Source organism: Pezoporus occidentalis, unplaced genomic scaffold, assembly GCF_034315485.1.
Source record: "Pezoporus occidentalis ecotype Australia unplaced genomic scaffold, CSIRO_AGI_Poc_V1 ctg137, whole genome shotgun sequence".
NCBI classification, from domain to species: domain Eukaryota; kingdom Metazoa; phylum Chordata; class Aves; order Psittaciformes; family Psittacidae; genus Pezoporus; species Pezoporus occidentalis.
The window spans coordinates 312,035-336,338 of NW_026913177.1; the positions used below are offsets into that span (position 1 = coordinate 312,035).

The 24,304-nt window shown below is 44.3% G+C and overlaps 1 protein-coding gene across 13 annotated transcripts in view; it reads left to right on the forward strand.

The window, feature by feature from the left end:
* The window catches only part of BRSK2 (BR serine/threonine kinase 2), a 331,220-nt gene that overhangs the window by 156,231 nt on the left and 150,685 nt on the right, over window positions 1–24,304 (forward strand). For all 13 annotated transcript variants that reach the window (XM_062609356.1, XM_062609358.1, XM_062609359.1 and 10 more), the window contains exon 2: window positions 3,119–3,213. In XM_062609356.1, the coding sequence (XP_062465340.1) occupies window positions 3,119–3,213 (95 nt within the window). The remainder of the gene's footprint in view (window positions 1–3,118; window positions 3,214–24,304) is intronic.

The window sequence follows — 24,304 nt, forward strand, 5'->3', positions numbered from 1 at the left end:
TTCTTATTCCCTCTAAAGGTCTGTCATTGCACAGATAAATAATGCGTCTTGGATGGTTTATGTTCTCTGTGTCAGTAAAAAGGCTTCCTAAGCATCAGGAGCCCACAGGAGTTCAAATCCCCAAGTATCATCTTTGAGTAGTTATGCGCTAGACTGGAATTACAGGACAGAAACAGAGTTTCTGAATACAAGCCTTTCCTGCAGAAGCTTGTTAGGATTTCCTCATAGTGGCAGGTTCCTTATCCTATAGATGGACTTGCCAAGAGAGATTTTTATTTTTTTTTTATTAGGTTGGCATGCAAATGTCAAAAGGAAGTACCTGGGGGAGGGAGGGAGGAAGAGGCAAGGCAGAGCGACATGTTTTATTTTTATCCTAAAATAACACTCACTGAATTTAGTACAGTGAAAAGTGCTGTCTTGGGCTTGCTCAGAGGTTGTCTTCTGTCTCCACAAACCAGACAGTGGTGACAGTGCATTTTTTTTCCTTTATTTTTAATATGTGAATCAGGAGAAAAGAAAAATGCATTAAATCTCACATGTGTTTTCTCATTCTGTCTTCTGGTACCGTGATGTAAATCAAGAACGCCTTCTTGAGGTCAGTGAAGTTAATTCAGTATAAAATCAGTGCGGTTCTGTATCAGTGTGATTTTTGCAAGGTGTGCAGTGTCTTGTAACAGTTGATTAACTTCTTTATTGGAGTAAACAGAATGGTTTACTTTTAATTTTTGAGTTTCTGTGGTAGGTAAGTAGCCAGAAGGACAGAGGATGCTGTAAAGATTGCTTGTACAGCATGGTGGCGTCCCAGAAGTTCATGGTTAAAACCCTTCTATGACTTAATGACAGGGTGCTTGAGGAAGAAAAAAGGGAAGAATAGTTTAGAGATCAGCCAGGATCAGTGGGACAGATGTCTTGATTTGGGAGCAACATCTGAAATCAAAACCTGAAGTGTGAGATACCAGAAAGAAGCTATTCTATTTTCTTCATGGTGAAGGACCAGTTACAAAGAGCAGTTGTTTGTGTACCTTTGTTGACCTCTGAAAATAATTGGTCTGCAGCACATTACACTACAGCACAGTGCACAGATCCAGGGAGTCTAGCTATAAAGGACTGAGCTAGAAGTTCTGCTGAGATTTCGAAGTGTAACTAAAGGCAATGTAGTGAGTGATGTGGTTGTGCTCTAAGAGTGATATAAGGCTGTGATTTGTGCTGGGATCAGGAAGGAAGCGATCAGCACAGATTGAAACTGTGCACGCTTTTGACAAGCTATGTGGCCAAGTAGCCACTATCCAAACACAGAACAAAAGCAAAGAGAAGAAGCATAAGTATGGCTGCAGCTGCTATGAACGGTGACAATTGAGCCAGTAGTGCTGTGGGTATATTATAAATTTATAGACAAAATTCAGACGTAAGAGTGAGCGTGGCTGGACATTGTAGCATCTTCCCCCAGCTGTGCTTAGCCACTTCAGGCAGAGGACAGGCTATAGCTATACAGTTTCAAATGGATTTGTCACTGTGCTGCACTCTTAATTTTTGTGACTTGTTTATGTCACAGCTGAAAGTAAAGATGTCAGCATTTAACCAGATGAGACTTAGAAATTATGTGACTAGAAATATACAGAACACTTGAGCACACCGTAAAAGAGATGTGACTGGAAGCAAGTTGGGATTTTATTTCTCTGCATAATAACCAGTGATTAATGGTTCCAAATTTATGATTAACGGTGTAGCAAAATGATGGACAAGTTATCTGCAGGAGATTGCTAGAGTCCCTGATGAAACTCCAGGTTATTTCACTGAGGACAGTTTACAGTAAGGCAATAGTTTATATATTCATCCCTTGATAAGAATTGTGAAGTCCTGTGCTCATTGTTTCACTGGACTACAGATCTGTTTTGTTCAATGTGCCGATAAAGCAACATGTTGGCTTTGGGTTTGCATCAGGGGATGAGATCAGGATCTTAACTGCAACCCAACCTAGGAGCTGTGAGCTGAGTTAGACCTTTTCTTACTGTAAGATATCATTGCTCATAAATGCTCTGCGAAGCCCAGCAGGTCACAATGACACCAGGGAGGTGCCATTTTTTCTTACTTCAGTTATGACAGAATTAAACTAAATAGCAATTTGGTATACTGTGTGTGGAGTGGGGTGGGATCCAGCCTGTCAAGTGCATGCGTGACATGAGTGAAAGATGAACCAAACAATATCTCACTGGAATGACACCTACAAAGTACCATTTTTCCAGGTACAAATTTTCTTAATGGCAGTAAGAGTTGAGAGTTCAGTAGACCATCTTAAACTCACTTGTGAGAGATACCTCAATGTACTTGCATGAAAGTCAGCAGATTTAAATAAAAGTTTTGCAGAAGATACTGCTTGCATATATGTTACTTACCTCTTTTAATTCTTGGAGGTTTTTTTCCATATTTTGGTGATAGCTCAGACATCCTGATCCTGTTGGGGATATCCATATCCTTTTGCCAATATAATCATGTAACAGCACTCGTAAGTTATTTGAGGACAAGAACATAGTAAATAATAACAAATGAAAAGAATTTCAAACTGTATCAGCATATGTTGATGTTCCTCCATGCCATAATGGCATTCATCACAGCATTAACTTTATACAGCAGAGTAAATTCAAGCAGTAAGGGAAAGCATAATTAAGTACGTTTTTATGATCATGAAAGCTTTGGAAGGAGCTAGGAAAATGTAGAGGCAATGTCTACACTGTGGACATTTGACCATTTATTTTTGTTGATTTCTGAGCTTTTTTTGATGTTGGGTGTCAGCAAAAGCCCTCAGCCTACTGCAGTTAAATTGGCACAAGTTTACTCCTTATTGGTAGAACACCCATTGAGTGGGGAAAGCTGGAAAACCGTGCTTCAACGAAAATACAGCTTTAGTGGCAGAAGCTGCAGCAGCATTAAGGATGTTCACAGCTTCACTGCCAAATGGTCACAATGTGGGCTGCAGGGTCTTTACTCACAAGACCTTATCGGCTGGGAGAGGGACTGCTGAAAGTTCCCAAATGCTGGGTGGCATCCTAATAGCAAAAATCTCAACAGCAACTGTCTCTAACCAGTTATTTCTTTCTGTTTTGCTCTGTTTCTCCTGCAGGGCTTGTGAAGTTGGGGGTTCACTGTGTCACATGTCAGAAGGTTGCTATAAAAATTGTCAACAGAGAGAAGCTCAGCGAGTCGGTGCTAATGAAGGTAATTTTCTAATGGGAGATTTAAAGAAAAAAATTAAGTTCTTGGCTCTGTGTCTTCTGTTCCATGCAAAATTAATATCTTTAATTATGTATAACAAACATCCTTGTCAGTACACGTGGAGCGTGATAACAATAATCTAGTTATGGGGGAGGCTAGGGCAGCTGAAATTAAATGGAAGTATTCTTGTGCTGTGTGAACAAAATAAATGGTCAGCTGCAGCAGTTGCTTCTCTGCTGGGGCAGATGCGTGTAGGGTACCTGACATCCACCTTGCAGCAGTGCATAATGATTACAGTACCTTGCAGACTGAGGTGTACAGATGTCAATAGGAAGAGATTTAAAAGAGGCTGGTGAAATCTATTGTTTAAATACTCCTACTGCTTGCTCTACTGCATGGGTTCATTATGATCTGATGCACCAAAGTCCATGACTGTTTAAAGCCATAATTCTGTTTGCAATCCACAGAGCTGTGCCATTGGAATCCATCAAAGAGTCTATCCCAATGACTGCAGTGTTCAGAAGAACTTAATTCATTTTTTACCTAGCGCTGCAATACCAATCTCCTTACACGAGTGTCATTGATTGATCTTGGAAACCTAAAAATAAAATAAATATATGCATAAAGTTTACTCATGTGATTTGGTGACTAGAAGGGCTAAATTCGGCTTGATGGGAGGGAACACAACTGTACTGCTATCAACAGAATTCCATCAAGCCGTCTCCTGCAAATGATGCTAACATGTCTGCATGCAGCATAGAGCACTTAATTAATGTAACTTTCCTATAAGCAGATGGAGCATATATCTTTACACTGCTGTTTCATATATGTACTTGTGTGTCAGCTGTTTTCCAGCACAAGTAAGTATAGCAATCTTACTACGAGCAGAAAGAAAATTGAGATTAAAAAAATATGCAGTCAGTGAATGTTACCCCTGAGACCTTAGATGAAGACAGGTCGACAGAACGGTTTGCCTTAGTCGATGAGGAATGGGTTAGAGATCAGTTGAGCAATCTGGACATCCATAAATCCATGGGTCCAGATGGGATGCACCCGTGGGTGCTGAGGGAACTGGCGGAAGTCATTGCTAGACCACTCGCCATCATCTTTACCAAGTCTTGGGAAACAGGAGAGGTGCCTGAGGACTGGAGGAAAGCAAATGTCACTCCAGTCTTCAAAAGGGGCAAGAAGGAGGACCCGGGTAACTATAGACCGGTCAGCCTCACCTCCATCCCTGGGAAAGTGATGGAACACCTTATCCTTGGTGCCATCTTAAGGCATATCAAGGATAAGAGGGTTATGAGGGGCAGTCAACATGGCTTCACCAGGGGGAAATCATGTTTGACCAATCTCTTAGCCTTTTATGAGGAAATAACACGGTGGATGGATGATGGCAGAGCGGTGGATGTGGTCTACCTTGACTTCAGCAAAGCATTTGACACAGTCTCGCACAGCATCCTCACAGCTAAATTGAGGAAGTGTGGTCTGGATGATCAGGTAGTGAGGTGGACTGCGAACTGGCTGAAGGAGAGAAGCCAGAGAGTTGTAGTCTATGGGGCGGAGTCTAGTTGGAGGCCTGTAACTAGTGGAGTGCCTCAAGGGTCAGTACTGGGACCGGTATTATTTAATATATTCATCAACGATTTAGATGAGGGAATTGAGTGTACTATCAGCAAGTTTGCTGATGACACTAAGCTGGGAGGAGTGGCTGACACGCCAGAAGGCTGTGCTGCCATCCAGAGAGACCTGGACAGGCTGGAGAGTTGGGCAGGGAATAACTTGATGAAATATAACAAGGGGAAGTGTAGAGTCCTGCATCTGGGCAGGAACAACCCCAGGTTCCAGTATAGGTTGGGGAACGACCTGCTAGAGAGCAGTGTAGGGGAGAGGGACCTGGGGGTCCTAGTGGACGACAGGATGACCATGAGCCAACACTGTGCCCTTGTGGCTAAGAAGGCCAATGGCATCCTGTGGTGTATTAGAAGGGCGGTGGTTAGTAGGTCGAGAGAGGTCCTCCTTCCCCTCTACTCTGCCCTGGTGAGACCCCATCTGGAATATTGTGTCCAGTTCTGGGCCCCTCAGTTCAAGAAGGACAGGGAGCTGCTGGAGAGAGTCCAGCGCAGGGCAACCAAGATGATTGAGGGAGTGGAGCATCTCCCTTATGAGGAAAGACTGAGGGAGCTGGGTCTCTATAGTTTGGAGAAGAGGAGACTGAGGGGTGACCTTATTATTGTCTATAAATATATAAAGGGGGAGTGTCACGAGGATGGAGCCAGGCTGTACTCAGTGGCAAACAATGATAGGACAAGGGGTAATGGGTGCAAACTGGAACACAAGAGGTTCCACTTAAACTTGAGAAGAAACTTCTTCTCAGTGAGGGTGACGGAACACTGGAACAGGCTGCCCAGGGAGGTTGTGGAGTCTCCTTCCCTGGAGACATTCAAAGCCCGCCTGGACACATTCCTGTGTAACATTATCTAGGTGTTCCTGCTCCGGCAGGGGGATTGGACTAGATGATCTTTTGAGGTCCCTTCCAATCTCTAGCATACTGTGATACTGTGATACAATGTAAGTTTGTTTTTCCAGAGAAGGATTCTTTAAGTTTAAACTCAATTGTAGTGTGGTGAGACTTACATTTCAGGAATTTCATTGAAGTATTCAATGCAGTACTGTGGATTCAAACAGTCTTCTAATATAGACCAAAAGTTAGAAAGTGAAATAGGTAAGAAAACTGCAACTTTGAAGGGAGATTGAGCAGATAAATGGAACACAACAAAAGCAAAGTGTGTAATGGTAAAATCTGAATGAGTCTCTAAACACTTTGAATATTTTCCAGAGTAACATCATAGGAATATCGTCCAAAAACATGAGCATTTGTTTGCTGAGAGATGCTGTCTGATATCTGTATAAAACATTTTATTTACCTCATTGATTTTCGGAGTAGGAAGCAAATCATTTAGCATAGCAAAGTGATCTCTCTGCTTTGGTTGTGTTGTATTTGCTCAGTTGTAGTATGAAATCTGAGTAGAGAAATGGTGTGTTAGGCCCTTGTTTACATAGCTGCGTGCTGAAGCGTGCCGTGTTTTCTGTCAGGTTGCACAGCATCCTTCTTGGGAGGATCACCTGTTCTAGTGTGAGTCTCATTTTCAGACATTTTTCATCAGATTTTTCTCTTTCAAGGATTCTGTTCTCTGTGCTCAGGAGGTTGGAACAACAGATGGGATTGGAGTGGTTTGCCCAGTTCTTGTATAAACTCAGTAACCAGATGCCTTCAGGAATACCCTGTGTCTGATGGTCACAGACAGGGCCTGAGACTTCTAAGTGAATTTGGAATTGACTGTGCTGTTAGCCAGCTTGATCCAGCCTGTCTGATGGGGAAAAATGCTTGCAGCTTTTGGCAGTTCCAGTGTGATCATTGCAAAGCATCCAGCTGACAGCTTGCTGCATGGAGTCAGCAGCCACAGGGAAATAGCCAACAGTGAAGCCAAGTCATGGTGGTGTGGTGGCATTCCTGCTTTGTAAATCTCCCCACAAGCTTATCAGTTCCAGTAACTCTCTTTGCCAGTGGGCTGTGCAGAGCAGTCCCTGGAGCCAAGTGATTCAAGACCACAGCTACTCTCCTAAACCAGGCCCAGATTGTGATGGATTTTGCTCTAATCTATCCTTGGACAGAAAACTGGATCTGACAAATACACACACCTGCCGCACAAAGCTGTAGCACTGCAGTGCTGTGGCCATTTATCCTAGAGCATAAGGAGGAAGTCTGCTCATGGTCCTTTCAACATCTAAAATGACAGGCACAAGCATATACTGCAGGCTGCTTTCTCTGCCATCATTATTCCATTTTGACTTGCTTCTTACAGCCTGCATTTCTCCAATGTTTTTGCAGTGTTTTTTTTCTGTATGTTCAGGGAACTGTCCCTTCTTTTTGCAGCTGCTCTTCATCTGAGCTGTGCAGAATTGAGAGGCATTTGGTAAAGTGCTTTCTAATCATAATGTCATAGTATCGATATTTCTGGAGAGAAAATTTTGGAATTGAAGCAGCTGGTCTCAGCAGAACTGCTGCTATGGAGATAATACACAGGCAGGCACGATGCAGCACAGGCTGCAGTAAGTGTACTATCCAAGCACTTGCTGCCCTGTCAAAGGACAGGGCTGCTCAATGCACATGTGAGCTTTCTCCTTTGTCATGCCCTGACTTGCTAAAGACAGGCTGGGAAGCAGTGTTACTTTCCCAGCTCCAGCTTGGGCCTGTTTAGGAGCCTGGTTTTGGGGCAAAGCTACAAATTTAATTTCACAGATGAGAACAGAAGGGCTGGTTCTGTTCTCACTCCTGCTTTCACACCACTGGGGAAAGCTTCAGCTGTATTTCTTCAGCCACACTGGTAATCCCCAATGATGTGGAGACCTGCCTCCCACAGTACCTCTAGCTTGCTCTAGCACAAATTGGCAGAAAGATTTCAGGAAGGAGTGCATTATAAGGAGTGTCCTGAGATTGAAACAGGGTTCATTAATTTCCCTGAATTACGTCTGGATAGTGGAGAAGGATTTTAGGCCCATAATACAAAGCTGAATGTGTCCGTAAAGCAGTAAGCTTTCCTGAACAGGGAGATTCACTATTTATTGGTTGCCTTTTCAGTACCAGCACAAGCATTTGGAGTTTATAACTTCAGAATATAAAGGTTAAAGCAAATCTTTCCTCTGACATGGCAAAAGCTTGTTTAGAAACATCGAGGTGTCTCATGAGATGTACTCAAAAGAGTCCTTTGCTCTTTACCACCTCACCAGTTCGCTTCTTCTCCCTCCTTCCAAAGAATAAACAACAAACCTACTCTTTTGGTGAACCATCAGATGAAGTACTGTTTGGACAGCCACTGGTAGTAGAAGCAGTGGGAGCGTAAAGGGGAAGAGCAAGAAGGGAACAGCTGGCCTTGGGCAGATTACTTGAACACACAGGCATCTTGAGAAAACCACAGTTGTGTGAGGCTTGATGACTGAAGACAAGAGCTCCATATGTGTGCTTTGTGTCTATATGCCTTTTGTTTCTTCTGACCGAGTTGTCCAGTGCTGGCCTTGAAGTGAGTCAGGTATTTCCAGGGTGGGGGATGAGAAAAGACAGTCTGCACATTTTTCTCATGCAGGTCAATTGAAACATGGTGGTGGGTTTGAGGGAGGTTGCTGGTTGTTTCAGTGGCTTGTGGTGCTAATGAGCTCTGCTTCCTGAAAAATTCTGCAAAAGGTATAGTGTGTGCTCTTACGCAGAGAGGACCACGCAGTGATCACTGTCAGACATCACTGATTGTCTGAAATAGAGTGGAGGGATAATTAACAGGATCAGCGTCTTGGAACTGCCAGGATAACTTACAAAAGCATGCTTGTAAACAGGCACTGCTTCACATGGTCTTTTTGTATTATTTGCTTCTTCCTGAGTTTCTGTTTCAATAGCAACTTACTTTCTTACTACCTTGTCCTACTTTGAGTCTTTCCTGCCTTATCCATTTTCTTTCAATTGTTACTTTGCCTTTTAACCCCTTTCATTCTTCTTTTCTCCCCCATGGTGATTTCTTCCTTTTTCTCTGTCTTTCCCCCTTTTGCTACAGAAAGTAATATAATAACTGTCATTGTTTTGCTGAAAAAACTGCTGAAATGCAGCCTGTCTGCTTGAGGTGCCTGTTCTTCAGGGAAGAAGATTAGAAATTGGGCACAATTCAGAAAGTAACTGAGAGAGTAAGTAAACGATCCCAGCTCCTAATTTATGAGAGACTCAAGGGTCTCAATCTGCCTACTTTATTAAGGACAAGGTTAAGATATAACAATCATGGTCTGTAAATACTGATAAGGAGGATAGGCATTTAATAATAGAGGGTATTACAGTCTTGGGGGCAAAAATCTTTTTGGAAACTAGTAGTTGGAAGCTGTAGGTAGACAGAAATGTAGAAATACTAGGCCTGTTTAATTACTGGATAAAGTTAGTGATTGGAACAAGCCCCCTGAAACTCTGGTGGGGTTTTTTTCCCTCTAAAAGACTATTAAACTTCATCTTAAACTGCTATGTGTTTTTCTAAAATCTAGATCCTAGTTGAGCTTCAGCTGCTGGACTTGCAGCAGGAAGTAGTTGAAGATGGTAAGCTCTGACTAGATTAACACAACAGCCTCTCTGGCCTTAAAGTTCATGGAGCTGTGAATTTCTAATCACTTATTTCTGTCCAGAGCATAAAGAGAGGTGCTTGTGCAAGGTGTCTGCAGATGCAAAAATTTAGGGTCCCCCAAGCAAAGTTAAAAATGGGAATACTTGAGAGCAGCATCTTTGCTTTGTAATACCTCATTTTCAGGCTTTTCAAACAAATGACCTGGCTGTCCTCAGCTGCTGACTGGAGGCCTGGTCTACAGAAATCATTACCAGAGTATCAAAACAGCATCAGTGAGAAGCTAAATCTGAGACAGACACAGAAATGGACTGAATAGTGTAACTTGGTTCAAGTTCAGCTTTGATCATAAGAAGGACAGTTTCCCTGACATTAGTGAAGCCAAACTCACGAACTCTTAGCCTGCATATGGCCAAATCAGTTTTTTTTCTTAATGTATTCAAAAGTAGCCTAATTGTTTTCCAGCTGCAGTGTTCAGGAGTTTTACTATTGATTGCAGTGGAACTGGTGTTAAGCTGCTGCTGAATCCACTGAGCACCCCTACTATTGGGTGCAAATGAACAAAGAAACAAGACTGTTTGATTTCATCAGTGAATTGTGTTTGGATTAATCCAGGATACTGATACTGGCACACAAGATTTTGGAGATGGTCATATTAAAAATAGAAAATGGAATCATAGATCATAGAATGGTTTGAGTTGGAAGAGACCTTCAGACAACCCCCCTGCAATGAGCAGGGGCATCTTCAACTAGATCAGGTGCCCAGAACTGCATCCAGCCTGGCTTTGAATGTCTCCAGGGATGGGACTTCTACAGCCTCCTTGGTCAACCTGTTCCAATGTTTCACCATCCTTTTTGTAAAAAATTTCTTCTTCACATCTAGCCTGATTCTTCTGTCTTTTGGTTTAAAACCATTACTCTTCATTACTGTCTCCTTCGTCGAAGGGAAAGTATTTCCATTTATTAAATGCAAGTCCCAAAGAAAAGGTTTTAAAGCATTCACTAAACTTTCCAGGATTCCCTGATTAAGAAACACTGTGCTGAATTGCTGATACTCATCTGTTATTCTTCTGATTGATTGGCATATTGCTGTGAGAGGAGAATAACTCAGGGGATCTTGATGGCGAAAAAATATGAAAAGAAACTAAATCTCCCCAAAACGTGTACATATTCTCTGTACTTGCTGTACTTTTACTTGCTGTTGAACACACAGGTTACAATGTACAAATGAGTACGTCCGCACTTTGTGGATTGTCCCTTGCAGGTTTGCTGCATGTGCTTGTTAAAAACACTCTCCCCCTCGTTACAGTTTATCTTTAACCTGGAGAATTACCACACACTTGTCTGCTTTTAGCACTGGAAGGAGCAGATTAGAAGTGTGTGTCTGTCTATGTTTGACAGTGTGTAGGTGATGAACAAACTGCAGAAATGATTGGCACTCATCGAAGAGCATGAGTGCACAAACACACGGTCACCCCCCACCTCTGTGACCCTAGTTCGTATTCCAGTAGCACCTCAGTCAGCACAGCGCAACTTCATGAATGCAAGTCTCTCTTCTGTGTTCAATGAGATAAAAAAGCACCTTCCAATATGAAAAACATGGGGAAAATGAAAGGGTCTGTTTGGTTGTTTTTTTTCCGCAACTCCCTTCTGCTATAGGGAGTTTGGGAGTAGCAGCAGGTTGCTGAATGTGTGATGCAGAGTGTGTTGTTTTAAACTGGAGCTGCTGTGGAGCATTGAAAGCCTGTTCACTCGTCATCCATTTGAGCAGTTAGTTGGGTAATTGTATTTTCCTTCAGAGAAGAATCACTCTCCACCTCCACTTTCCACCACACCCACAAGGAACCCTGTTTGAGGTATTCTTAAAGAAGGAAATCAAACAGGAATCACCAGCACATGATGTACCTGTCAGAGGAACAAACCTGTCAAGTGTGCATGGTGCCTTTTGCATTCTAAAGTTAGTATGATCAATTGAGGCATTTGGACAAGCTATAAAAATAATTGGTCCTATTTTTTCTACTCTACTTTTAATTCCACAGACTTATGTTAGAGCAGTCTGTTTCAAACCTCTGTTGTACCAAATGTGTTCTGCCCATAGCCCTGTGTGTGCAAACACTTAAGACACAGAAGGTCTATGATCCTCATGCACTGCCTTGGTCATACAGCAGTGAATGTTCCTCATTGAGCCCCAGTTAGGGCTAGTTGAAGTCAAGAAATGCTTTTTCTGTGCATTCTACTTGATCACAGTCATAATGCCTCAATAGGAAAATAACTGTTCCCAGAGATAAGATGTCTAAATGTGCTCTGCCATCCAGTCCTCATCAACCTGTAAAGCCACTGTCAATAATTAGCCTCTAAAACCCCTTTCTGTTCAGCTTTATACTGAACTGTTTCCACCATAAGTCCATGATGGTTACACTTGGAGTGAAGCAGACTGTAGTTTGACTTCAAGCTGCTTTCTCTACTGAAGTTTCTGGGAATTCTCTTCTTCCTTTGCCAAAGCTTAGTTTTGTGAAAAGATGCTGATTCACTAAAATGTTTTCTCTGAAATAACTTTGGCTCAGTGAACTCCCAATACATCAAAGACTAGGTTTCTTTTGAACAATCTTTGGATTTGTAGCAGGCTGTTGGGGAGTCCTGCTTGCCATCTCCACAAAGCAGAGACCCTGAAATCCCTGCCTCCCCAGGGACTTTAACCACCTCTGAGCCTTAGGCTATAAAGCCAAGGTGTAGAAAGTCTTGAGTCAGGCTCCAAGGGTCCACAGCTGTGAGTCAGACCCAGCTTCCCCAGCTAGAGAGGTGTGACCCTACAAAGCATTGCAACATGGTGGACTGGCAGAAAGCTTTAGGACGCTTAGCTGTTGTCAGGCTTGATGCTCAGTTTCCTGGGAAGGACAACCAGTGGGATTTACCCTGAAAGGTGAGGGGAACCCCAGGTGAAGCTTAGCCTTCAGGCTCAGCATTGTGAAGCTGTGGTGTGGAGTGTGAAGATCTTGAGGCTGGCACCCAGAGCTTTTAACCCCTCGTCAGATCCCATGGTATTTCCAGAATTTCTGTCAGGCAGGACACCCAATTAGTCTGGGAACCTAAAGCTTTGGACTCTCCCAGCCTGCATGATCTCTGTAGCACAGCCACCTGGAGCTGTAGTCTCTGTTAATGGCAGATGTGAATCATGAGTCTGATGAGTTTGGGTGTTTCAATCTGGGGCTACAGGTTCCAGGTGCATTCAAAAATTTTTTTCTTTTTTTTTTTCTTTTCCTTCCTGACTCATTGAAGGTTGGTGGGAAATGCTAAAAAGCATTGGATTTTGCTCTGACTCACTCAAGCTAAAACCTTTTTTGATTGACTTGGCACTTCAACAACCTCTGTTGTGAATCAGTCTGAAGAAGTGCAGAATGAAACCTATCCCAGTCTGCAAAGCAGAGAATGCCACAGGCGAGTGGGGTCTGGTTGAGCCTTATGTAGAACTGGCCACATTTATGGATAGGAAATGCCTTTTAGATTATGGATAAGATGACCTCCTAAATCTGTCAAGCAAAAGGAATTATTGGGACGTTTTCTGACCTGAACTACAAGGAGATTTTTAAGTTATACAGCTCCTTATAAAAATTATTTTCTTTGCTCACACAGTTTCTTCCTGGACTGAAAGTAGAACTTGAAGTGAAACTCAGATGCAGTCAGTAGTGTGAATGCAATATTGACTGAACCCTTTGAAACCTGTATCATGAAGTATAAAAGCAACAGTGTAGGATTTTTTAAATCGTTCCTCACCCCACTGCACATGCTGGAATGTAATGAGTGAGGTTATTTAAGAGACTGTTATATCCTGTTTTCATGATTCTGCCATACCAATGTTTGCTCAGTATCATTGCAAAAGTTTATCAACAGTTAGGAGGAGGAAGATGCCGGATCTCAGAACTGTAGTGCAGCATGTGCTCTGCAGGTTGTCATTAAGGACCAAAGGTAAATTGGCAAGTGTGGTTTAGGTTGTTGTATATTTTCTTTTCTATCTTTTTTTTTTTTCTGGGTTGCTAGTTTTCATGGTTTAAACCCTAGCCAGACAGCTTGTTCACTCACTCCCAGTGAGTGGTGCTGGGCTGAGAGCAATCGAAGCCCCCCCCCGGGGCTTTCCCCTTCCCCGCTCCCGGAGGGATGGGGAGGAGAATCGAAAGAGTGCAACTTCCACAGGTTGAGACAAGAACAGTCCAGCAACCAATGTACAACACAAATCACCACCGCTACCACCAATGACAACAATGATAAGAGAAAATAACAAGGGAAGAGAATACAATGCCACCCGCCAAGAAGCGAGTCCTGCCCAGCAGCCCGTGTCCTTCCAGGTAACTCCCAGTTATTCCCTCCCCGGGCATGACGTGTTGTGGTATGGAATACCCCTTTGGCTAGCCTGGGTCAGGCGCCCCGTCTCTGCTTCCTCCCGGCTTCCCCTCCTCCCTGGCAGAGCATGAGCCTCACAAAGTCCTCCATCAGGGTAAACATTACTTAGCAACAACCGAAAACATCGATATCACCAGCACTGTTCCCAGGCTGGAAGTCAAAACACAGCACTGCACCAGCTACCACAAAGGAGAAACATGACTGCTACTGCTGAACCCAGGACATTATCCACCCCTTATTCCATACCATTCACGTCATGCTCAGATCCCACGTTTTCAATACACCATCGCTCTCCCACATATATACATCCATATACACACAGACCAAGAGAAAGAGATCATTTTCTTAGTGCATGGACCAATCCCTATAATGCTGCCGAGTCCATTCGATCCATGATGTCAGGTTCCATCTCTTGTAACAATCTTTCAGGGCAGGAGAGGCTGTGTGCAGTATTGGATCATTGCCTGATGATGCTGGTCGTTCCTTTACTGCGGAACTCATCCGGTTCTATCAAAGTTCATTCTCTGTTGGGATGATGGTTGGAGGGGAGTCAGGGCTAGTCGCTGGTGACCTGAAGACATCTAGTTGATGGGCTATAAAAGTATTACACAGCAGGCAACAGCATACAATTAAGTTCATTGGCTGTTTTCCCCTAAAATCAAATCCCCTTGAGGTATACATCGGACTTCCCCATCTTCCCTCATTACCCACCAAGTATATCCAGATCCCTGAGCAAAAGCAGTCCCACGAGTGGGTTTGCCTTTACCTGAAGCAGAAATAACCCAGACTGTCTTCCCCAGCAAATTCTTCATATGCACCACAGGAACTTTGTCCCCCTCTACAATATGTAAAAGTTCTGACTGGGCTGGGCCAGCCCTGTTGGCAGATCCTCTGGTGTTGACCAACCAGGTGGCCTTTGGTAAGTGTGTATCCCAATGCTTGAAAGTTCCCCCACCCATTGCTCTCAGTGTAGTTTTTAACAGCCCATTGTACCGTTCGATTTTCCCAGAGGCTGGTGCGTGGTAGGGGATGTGATATACCCACTCAATGCCATGCTCTTTGGCCCAAGTGTCTATAAGGTTATTCCGGAAATGAGTCCCATTGTCTGACTCAATTCTCTCTGGGGTGCCGTGTCGCCACAAAATCTGTTTCTCAAGGCCCAGGATAGTGTTCCGGGCAGTGGCATGGGGCACAGCGTATGTTTCCAGCCACCCGGTGGTTGCTTCCACCATGGTAAGCACATGGTGCTTGCCTTGGCGGGTTGGTGGCAGTGTGATATAGTCAATCTGCCAGGCCTCCCCATATTTATACTTCAACCATCATCCTCCGTACCAAAGAGGCTTTAACCGCTTGGCTTGTTTAATGGCAGCACATGTTTCACACTCATGAATAACCTGGGCAGTAGTGTCCATTGTTAAATCCACCCGTCTATCACGAGCCCATCTGCATGTTGCATTTCTGCCCTGATGGCCTCAAGTGTCATGGGCCCACTGGGCTAAAAATAATTCACCGTTATGTTGCCAATCTAAGTCCATCTGAGCCACTTCAATCTTAGCCGCTTTATCCACTTGATGGTTGTTCTGCTGTTCCTCAGTGGCCCAACTCTTGGGTGCATGGGCATCTACATGACGTACCTTCACCACCAGGTTCTGCACCCGGGCAGCAATATCTTTCCACAGCGCAGCAGCCCAGATGGGTTTACCTCTGCGTTGCCAGTTGCTCTGCTTCCATTGCTTCAACCACCCCCACAGGGCATCTGCCACCATCCATGAGTCAGTATAGAGATAAAGTACTGGCCACTTTTCTCGTTCAGCAATGTCCAGGGCCAGTTGGATGGCTTTCACCTCGGCAAACTGACTCGATTCACCCTCTCCTTCAGCAGTTTTTGCAACTTGTCGTCCAGGACTCCATACAGCTGCCTTCCATCTCCGATGCTTTCCCACAATACGGCAAGAGCCATCAGTAAACAAGGCATACTGCTTTTCACTTTCTGACAGTTTATTATATGGTGGGGCCTCTTCAGCACGCATCACCTCCTCCTCTGGTGACATTCCGAAATCTTTGCCCTCTGGCCAGTCCATGATGACTTCTAGAATGCCTGGACGACTGAGATTTCCTGTTCGAGTTCGTTGTGTAATTGGTGCAGCCCATTTACTCCATGTAGCATCAGTTGCATGATGTGTAGAGGAGACCCTGACTTTGAGCATCCAGCCCAGCACGGGCAACCAGGGTGCCAGGAGGAGCTGTGCTTCAGTGCCAATCACTTCCGAAGCAGCCCAAACCCCTTCATAGGCTGCCAGTATCTCTTTCTCACTTGGGGTATAGCTGGCCTCAGATCCTTTGTATCCCAGACTCCAAAAGCCGAGAGGTCGACCTCTAGTCTCCCGTGGAGCTTTCTGCCAGAGGCTCCAGGTAGGACCATTCTCCCCAGCTGCCGTGTACAGTACATTTTTTACATCTGGCGTGGTCCGGACAGGTCCAAGGGCTACTGCGTGAACTATCTCGCGTTTAATTTGCTCAAAGATAAGAGAAAATAACAAGGGAAGAGAATACAATACCACCGGCCAAGAAACAAGCCCGACCCAGCATCCCCTGTCCTTCCAGGTAACTGCCAGTTACACACACACACACACACACACACACCCCTCCACCCCGGCTATGACATGCTGTGGTATGGAATACCTCTTTGGCTAGCCTGGGTCAGGCGCCCCGTCTCTGCTTCCTCCTGGCTTCCCCTCCTCCCTGGCAGAGCATGAGCCTCACAAAGTCCTCCATCAGGGTAAACATCACTTAGCAACAACCGAAAACATTGGTTTCACCAGCACTGTTCCCAGGCTGGAAGTCAAAACACAGCACTGCACCAGCTACCACAAAGGAGAAACATGACTGCTACTGCTGAACCCAGGACACTACTTCGTAGAATCATAGAATAGTTAGGGTTGGAAAGTACCTTAAGATCATCTAGTTCCAACCCCCTTGCCACGGGCAGGGACACCTCACACTAAACCATGCCACCCAAGGCCCTGTCCAACCTGGACTTGAACACCGCCAGGGATGAAGCATTTGCAACTTCCCTGGGCAAACGAATTCCAGTGCCTCACCACCCTTACAGTAAAGAACTTCTTCCTTATATCCAATCTAAACTTCCCCTGTTTAAGTTTAACCCATTACCCCTTGTCCTATCACTACAGTCCCTAATGAAGAGTCCCTCCCCAGCATCCCAATAGGCCCCCTTCAGGTACTGGAAGGTTCCTGTGAGGTCTCCACACATCCTTCTCTTCTCCAGGCGGAACAGCCCCAACTTTCTCAGCCTGTCTTTATATGGGAGGTGCTCCAGTCCCCTGATCATCCTCGTGGCCCTCCTCTGGACTTGTTCCAACAGTTCCGTGTCCTTTTTATGTTGAGGACACCAGAACTGCACACAGGTGAGGTCTCACAAGAGCAGAGCAGAGGGGCAGGATCACCTCCTTCGACCTGCTGGTCATGCTCCTTTTGATGCAGCCCAGGATACAGTTGGCTTTCTGGGCTGCGAGTGCACACTGAAGCCAGCTCATGTTCATTCTCTCATCAACCAAAACCCCCAAGTCCTTCTCTGCAGGGCTGCTCTGAATCTCTTCTCTGCCCACCCTGTAGCTGTGCCTGGGATTGCTCTGACCCAGGTGTAGGACCTTGCACTTGGCATGGTTAAACATCATGAGGTTGGCATCAGCCCACCTCACAAGTGTGTCAAGGTCCCTCTGGATGGCATTCCTTCCCTCCAGCGTATCAACCAAACCACACAGCTTGGTGTCATCAGCAAACTTGCTGAGGGTGCACTCGATCCCAGCATCCATGTCACCGACAAAGATGTTGAACAAGACCGGTCCCAACACCGATCCCTGAGGGACACCACTCATTACTGGTCTCCAACTGAACATTGAGCCATTGACCCCAACTCTTTGTGTGCGGCCATCCAGCCAGTTCTTTATCCACTGAGTGGTCCATCCATCAAATTGATGTCTCTCCAATTTAGAGACAAGGATGTTGTGTGGGACAGTGTCGAACCCTTTGCACAAGTCCAGGTAGATGACATCAACTGCTCTACCCCTGTCCATCAGTTCTGTAGCCCCATCATAGAAGGCCACCAAATTGGTTCAGGCAGGATTTACCCTTAGTGAAGCCATGCTGGCTGTCACCAAGCACCTTGTTGTTTTTCATGTGCCTTAGCATGCCTTCCAGGAGAATCTGCTCCAAAACTTTGCCAGGCGCAGAGTTGAGACTGACTGGTCTGTTGTTCCCCGGGTCATCTGTTTTCCCCTTTTTGAAAATGGGGGTTATATTTCCTTTTTCCAGTCGTTGGGAACTTCACCTGCTGCCATGATTAAAAAGACTTAAAAAAAGAAAGGAGTTAAAAGACTTCTGACTCCCATTTTACATTGGTTTGCATTTCATATTCTGGAGCCTTGTCTGGAAAACTTTTTTTTTTGCTCTTGGAAAGAGAACCAGCATTACAGCAGAAGAGTTCTAGCAATAATGGGACATCAATCCTTGAGCAGATAGACTGAGACCAGAATTTGCTCAGGTATTTGACCCTGCATCTATACTATAGAATAAGCATCATAAACACCAATATACTTATTCATCCTAATTAAGGGTTGTAGTCCATCCTTGTATATAGAAGGTAAGCCATTTCAGCAAAGACTTTGTTCAAAGACTGTCTTAAATTTTTGTTGAAACGACTGGGTTGTGCCTTGTACACCAGCAGTAGTTTTCTGTTAAGAAGCATTTTTTAGCCCGTGTTGCTTACAAGTTTCTCAGCTCAGACAGCTGTGTTACCTAAAGGATATTTAACTAGTACAACTGAGAGCCAAGCACTGGCAGTGAACTGGCAGTTAGGGGGTGCAGGCCATTTTTGTTTGGTTTTCATTCTTCTGTCCAGCATGAACGTTTTGCAAATTATTTGTTAAGTGTAAACCAGGCCTCGCTCTGTCTGTCCCTGCAGTTTGTTCAGATAAGTAGGTGACACAAATTTAGGGAAAATCTGGGAAGACTCAATCCCAGTGCAATTAACTGTTGGTTCCAGAGCTGTCAGATGGAGCTAGATACAATATGCCATGCATTTGCTTTGTTGCTGATAGAGCATGTTAGTAAGTTTTTAGGTATTTGGGCATTTCTTCTTTCACCAGGTGCTATCTCTGTACTTGCTGCCTTGCTCCTGGTATCCTGAGATGCTGAATCCACTGTTGCCTTGTATTTCATATGCTAGTCTCTTCATGAAGAGCACTTCCATAGCAATAAACCATGGTTTGTATTCCCCTGCTGTCCTTCCGCAGATGCACACAGGGAGGAGACTCAGGAGTTTTAGTTCGAAATGGTATTTCTTGTCCAACTCCAAGATAATCTTCCACGTGTACTAAGAGCACTCAAGCCCATGCTCTAGTGGTCTAGCTACCACGCAGTGACAAAATTGCAGGCATGGCATGGTCGATTTTGTTCCTATGTGGGAGAAGCAATCACTGCTTTGTCAGAACACCTGGTACTCCTGAACCTTGCAGTGTAATGTAATATGGTATGCTCTGCAGCTGTGTGGGGAGGCAGCAGCAATGGCTTTGTGCTGTGAGGGATAATGGAGATGTTACCTTAATTCTCTAGAAACCATGGGGAAGGAGAGATTGAGTTTAGTCTTGAACTTCTGCATCTGTTACAGTCTCTCACTATGTAACAATTGCTAAGTAGCATCTCTGTTATGCTATCATGCATTGCCCCTGCTGGAAATAGGGAGTTTTGAAAGTGGTAAGAAATGCTGTGGTGGAGGCTGGCTTTTTCAAAAATGCTCAGTGAAAACTCAGTCAGGCAACCAAAATTACTGCCCTTTATGGAAATTTTTGACTGATGCTCCATATTATGCTAAAAATAACACATTCAAGGTCATGTTTTAGAATATTTTGGTAAGGCAGGGTGGACAGCTCAACACTCAAGAAGAAGGATCTGGCCTAAGAAACATGGTCACTTCTTCCTGTTCATGGTATGTATCGCAGGTAGAAGTATTCTTATATCATTTGCAGCTCTCACAAGTGCCTCCTCATCTGTACATTCAGTAGGAAAGTGGTGAGGACATGTCACTGGTACAAGGTGTAACACAACAGTGCAGCTCTGTAGGTTTTTCTACTTTTAGGTTTTCTGGTGCTTCAGGAGACAAAAACATTCTTTATCATCAGTATCGCTCAGATGCAGGCCTAACTACAGGAAATAAATAATAACATGTGTAAACAAGTTTGACAGTAGCACCTAGTTTCATTTCAAGTCTGCTTATAAGGAATGCTCATGTCTTTTAATGGGGTATGTATTTTATCTTATTCTTACAGTAACATGGTGTGCCCTTCTATACAGCTCTATATAACTAAGACATATATCTATATATCAAGGCCAGAAGATCTAAAATGCAGAGGAGTCATCAGAATATGTAAAAACTGTTATAATAGATGTATTAGGAAATGGGGATTATGTTAAGAGTTTTCTCTGTTGTACCCGAGAAAGATTTTCAACAGCTGTGATACATATAGTTGCATATAGGAATTGCTCATAGACTCCATTTTATGGTGTTCTGGAAGTCTGGTCACACTGTCGGAAACCGGTCACCATGGATCCTTGTAATATACTGGAATTTGCTACTGCTCCATGGACAAAAATCTGGTGTTCGTGTCTAGAGTCATGTATGTCGAGATGGTCCAGCAGAAAGAACTTTTTGCCAACCGAGGCAGAATAATGTCCCCCCACCTGCAAAATACTTTAGCATAAAGTTATTTTTTTAGAGATTTTCCTTGTTATGTTTCCTTCCTAATACCCTGAAATAAATCCCCTCAGTCTAATGTTCTTATCACTTTTCTTTTGTGAACTTCTCTTCACTCCTGCTCCCTCAGCTGTCCCTGAATTTCCTTCCTAAATCCCTTCTGTCCTTTGCTAAGCTCCTCTTGTCCCTTGCTGTCCATGACAGCACTTTCTAAGCAGAAAGGAAAGGCACACAGAGTAAGAGTGTATATTATCCTCTAGGTATTATGGATTCATTTTATCCTCATTTCCATCTCTTAAAGCAATCCCTGATTTATCAAATCCAGGAAATAATAACATTTACTTAAGAACAAAAGGGTAAGATCATTGGACACAGGGACAGAGAGGCACACAGCTGTTCTCACAGTCATCTGGGGTCATGTTTTCACTTCTTTTTCCTATAGGGGTGTAAGTTGTTAATCTATCAGCCACAGAGTGTCTTGGATTAAGCAGTAGTCTTGTAGGGATACCTAAGAGTACCAAACTCCTCTGGGCAGCAGTGCAGTATGAACTGTAGATTTGAATTGTAGATTTGTACCAGGATATTCCCAGTGTAAGAGCCAAGGCATCTCAGCCCTGCCCAGTAGCCTAGCAGAATGAAAAAGTTTATTTTACAGGGACTGACATGGAAGTCCAGCAACAAGTAGAAACATACCTGAATATATGTGCCTGTAACAGTAAAAAAAACTCAGAGATCTGTTAACCTTCAAGCCTTCATTTTTGAAAGAAAAGGTCCCTTTGTCCTCCCACATGGCTGGGCAAGCTTGATAGTGGTGAGAACACTTTCAGGTAAAAGCAGTGCCGAAAACTGCTTTACTTAGTGTTGAGGAGAAAGCAGTACCAGTTACCAGCAACTGAGGGCATAGTATCTGCCCAGCGCTGGGTAACAGCTGCTTGCTGCTTGGGTACTAAGAGGGGATATACAGCTTGAGGCTGTTGGTTGACGAGAAGCTCAACATGAGCTGGCAGAGTCCATTTGCAGCCCAGAAAGCCAACCGTATGCTGGGCTGCACCAAAAGGAGCGTGACCATCAGGTTGAGGAAAGTGATTCTACCCTTTACTCCTCTCTCAGGAGACCTCACTGAACCTGGATTTCAGCTGGGCCTCCAATGTAAGAAGGACATGGGCCTGTGAAGCAAGTCCAGAAGAGGGTCACGAAGATGATCAGAAAGCTGGAGCACCTCTCCTATGGAGACAGGCTGAGAGAGCTGGGGTTGTTCAGCCTGGAGAAGAGAAGGCTCAGGGGAGACTTTAGAGCAGCCTTCAAGCACCTAAAGGGGCCTACAAGAAAGATGGAGAGGGACTTCTTATAAGAGCAAGTAGTGATAGGACAAGGGGAAATGGCTTTGAACTTAAAGAGGGTAGATTTAGATTAGATATTAGGAAGAAGTTCTTCCTTGTGAGGGTTGTGAGACACTGGCACAGGTTGCCCAGAGAAGCTTGTGGCTGCCCCATCCCTGGGAATGTTCAAGGCCAGGTTGGACGGGGCTTTGAGCAACTTGGTCTAGTGGAAGGTGTCCCTGCCCATGGCAGGGAGGTTGGAACTAAATGAGCTTTAATGTCCCTTCAAACCCAAACTATTCTGTGGTTCTATGACATACTGCTTGAAGGAGATATCAAGGATGGAGAAATATAACATAGCCAGATTGTCATAGGCTAGAAGAGTGAAATATTGGACAAATATGTAGAGTCATAGAAATAAGGGGATTTATGTAGTCCATCCTCCCACTCAGATAGGGACTGATGTTGACATGGGTCAGTCATGGCTTTGTCTATCTTGATTTTGAAAACCTTAAGGGTTTGAGATTCATTAGCCCCTCTGCAGCCTGTTCCAGTGCTGCATTACGCTCCTAGTGATTAATTCATCCCTAATATCTAACCTGAACCTCAGTGCAGGTAGGAGAATATTGGCCAGCTATCATGGCTGTTGTGTTCAGTGATGACTAGACTTGTGTCAGTTGTCAAATAAAGACTGAGACCAATTAAAAAAAATCTATAGGAGTTGGAAGAAAAATTTAATGCCTCAGAGGACTGTGGAGACAGTACTGAATGTTGCAGCCTCATAGAAGAACAGCCAATCAGTGAGGTTAAGAGCCATGTCAGGAAAGCTTAGTATGAAAAGGGGCAGCAGAAACAAGATTGATGAGTAAAACTGAGGATCAACAGACTAGCATGCAAAATGTGGGGGTTTCAGCGGGTGAAAATAAACCTTACAGAAGTAGTATGAAGAGGGTTTAGGACTTTGGTTCAAAGGCTGCTTTACTGAGGGTGACTGAGGCTTAAGCAGCCTAAAGAAACTCGTGGTAATAATCTCATCTTGTTTGTGGTTTGAATACCAGCAAGGAGCAGCCACATTAGCAGGCAGAGGAATGCCTGCCTGGAGTCTTGAGAGGAGATCTCAGTGATCTGTAGGAGGGAACACTGGAAGTAGGATCATAAATGCACTGGGCATGGAATATAAGGCATGATTACTGAGCCTGTAAACTAGTTCTGTAACTATAGTTTGAGGAACAGCTATCATACAATGAAATAATGGACATATTGACACCTTCACTGCACTTTCTAAAGAGGTCTTGGCTATTTCTGACTATTTAATTTCTCATTCTCTCAAATTGCTGGTTCTCCCAAAGGCATGACCTCCATCCTCTGATACCATCTCTCCAGCTGTTCCTTTCGTTACAGTTTCTATTTCTCTTCCACATTTTTTCCAGGTGCGTATCAGGTTAGAGGTGCATGGCTTCTCTCCCATTATTTTTACACATCTTTTGAGCAGCAGTACCACTTACAACCTCCTCAATTTCTTCCTCCCTATTACTGTAACCATCTGCTAATACTGCAAATAAGTTTTTGTCCTGTTTTGATTCTGGGTCCTCTATGTACCTCTCTTCAGACTACCCTACAGCTGTCTGTCTTTATAGATACTTGTCATGGTTTAAACCCAGTCAGGTAACTTGTTCACTCACTCCCAGTGAGTGGTGCCGAGCTGACAACAATCGAGGTCCGTGTCGTCCCCGTCCCCCCCCCCGCACCGGGGCTCTCCCCTTCCCCGCTCCTGGAGGAACAGGGAGGAGGATCGAAAGAGTGCAACTCCTACGGGTTGAGACAAGAACAGTCCAGCAACCAATGCACAACACAAATCACCACCACTACCACCACTGACAACAATGATAAGAGAAAATAACAAGGGAAGAGAATACAATACCACCGGCCAAGAAATGAGTCCCACCCGGAAGCCTGTGTCCTTCCGGGTAACTCCCAGTTACCCCCACCCTGTCCATGACGTGCTGTGGTATGGAATACCTCCCTGGCTAGCCCGGGTCAGGCGCCCCATCTCTGCTTCCTCACAGCTTCCCCTCCTCCCTGGCAGAGCATGAGCCTCACAAAGTCCTCCATCAGGGCAAACATCATTTAGCAACAACCGAAAACATCGGCTTCACCAACACTGTTCTCAGGCTGGAAGTCAAAACACAGCACTGCACCAGCTACCACAAAGGAAAAAAACATGACTGCTACTGCTGAACCCAGGACATACTGTAGTTACAACTCATTTGGTAGCTCTGTATCCTCAGACCTCAGTTCAGCCTTTAGCTGTGGCTACTGGTACCCATATGCCTTAAAAGCTGTTCATTTACCTTTTTTTCTTTTTTTTTTTTTCCCAAAAAGCTTATGGGACTTAAACAAGACCAGGGTCTATTTTGTGTACCTCTTAACCTGAAATGAGATGCCACAAGTCCTGCCATCATGTC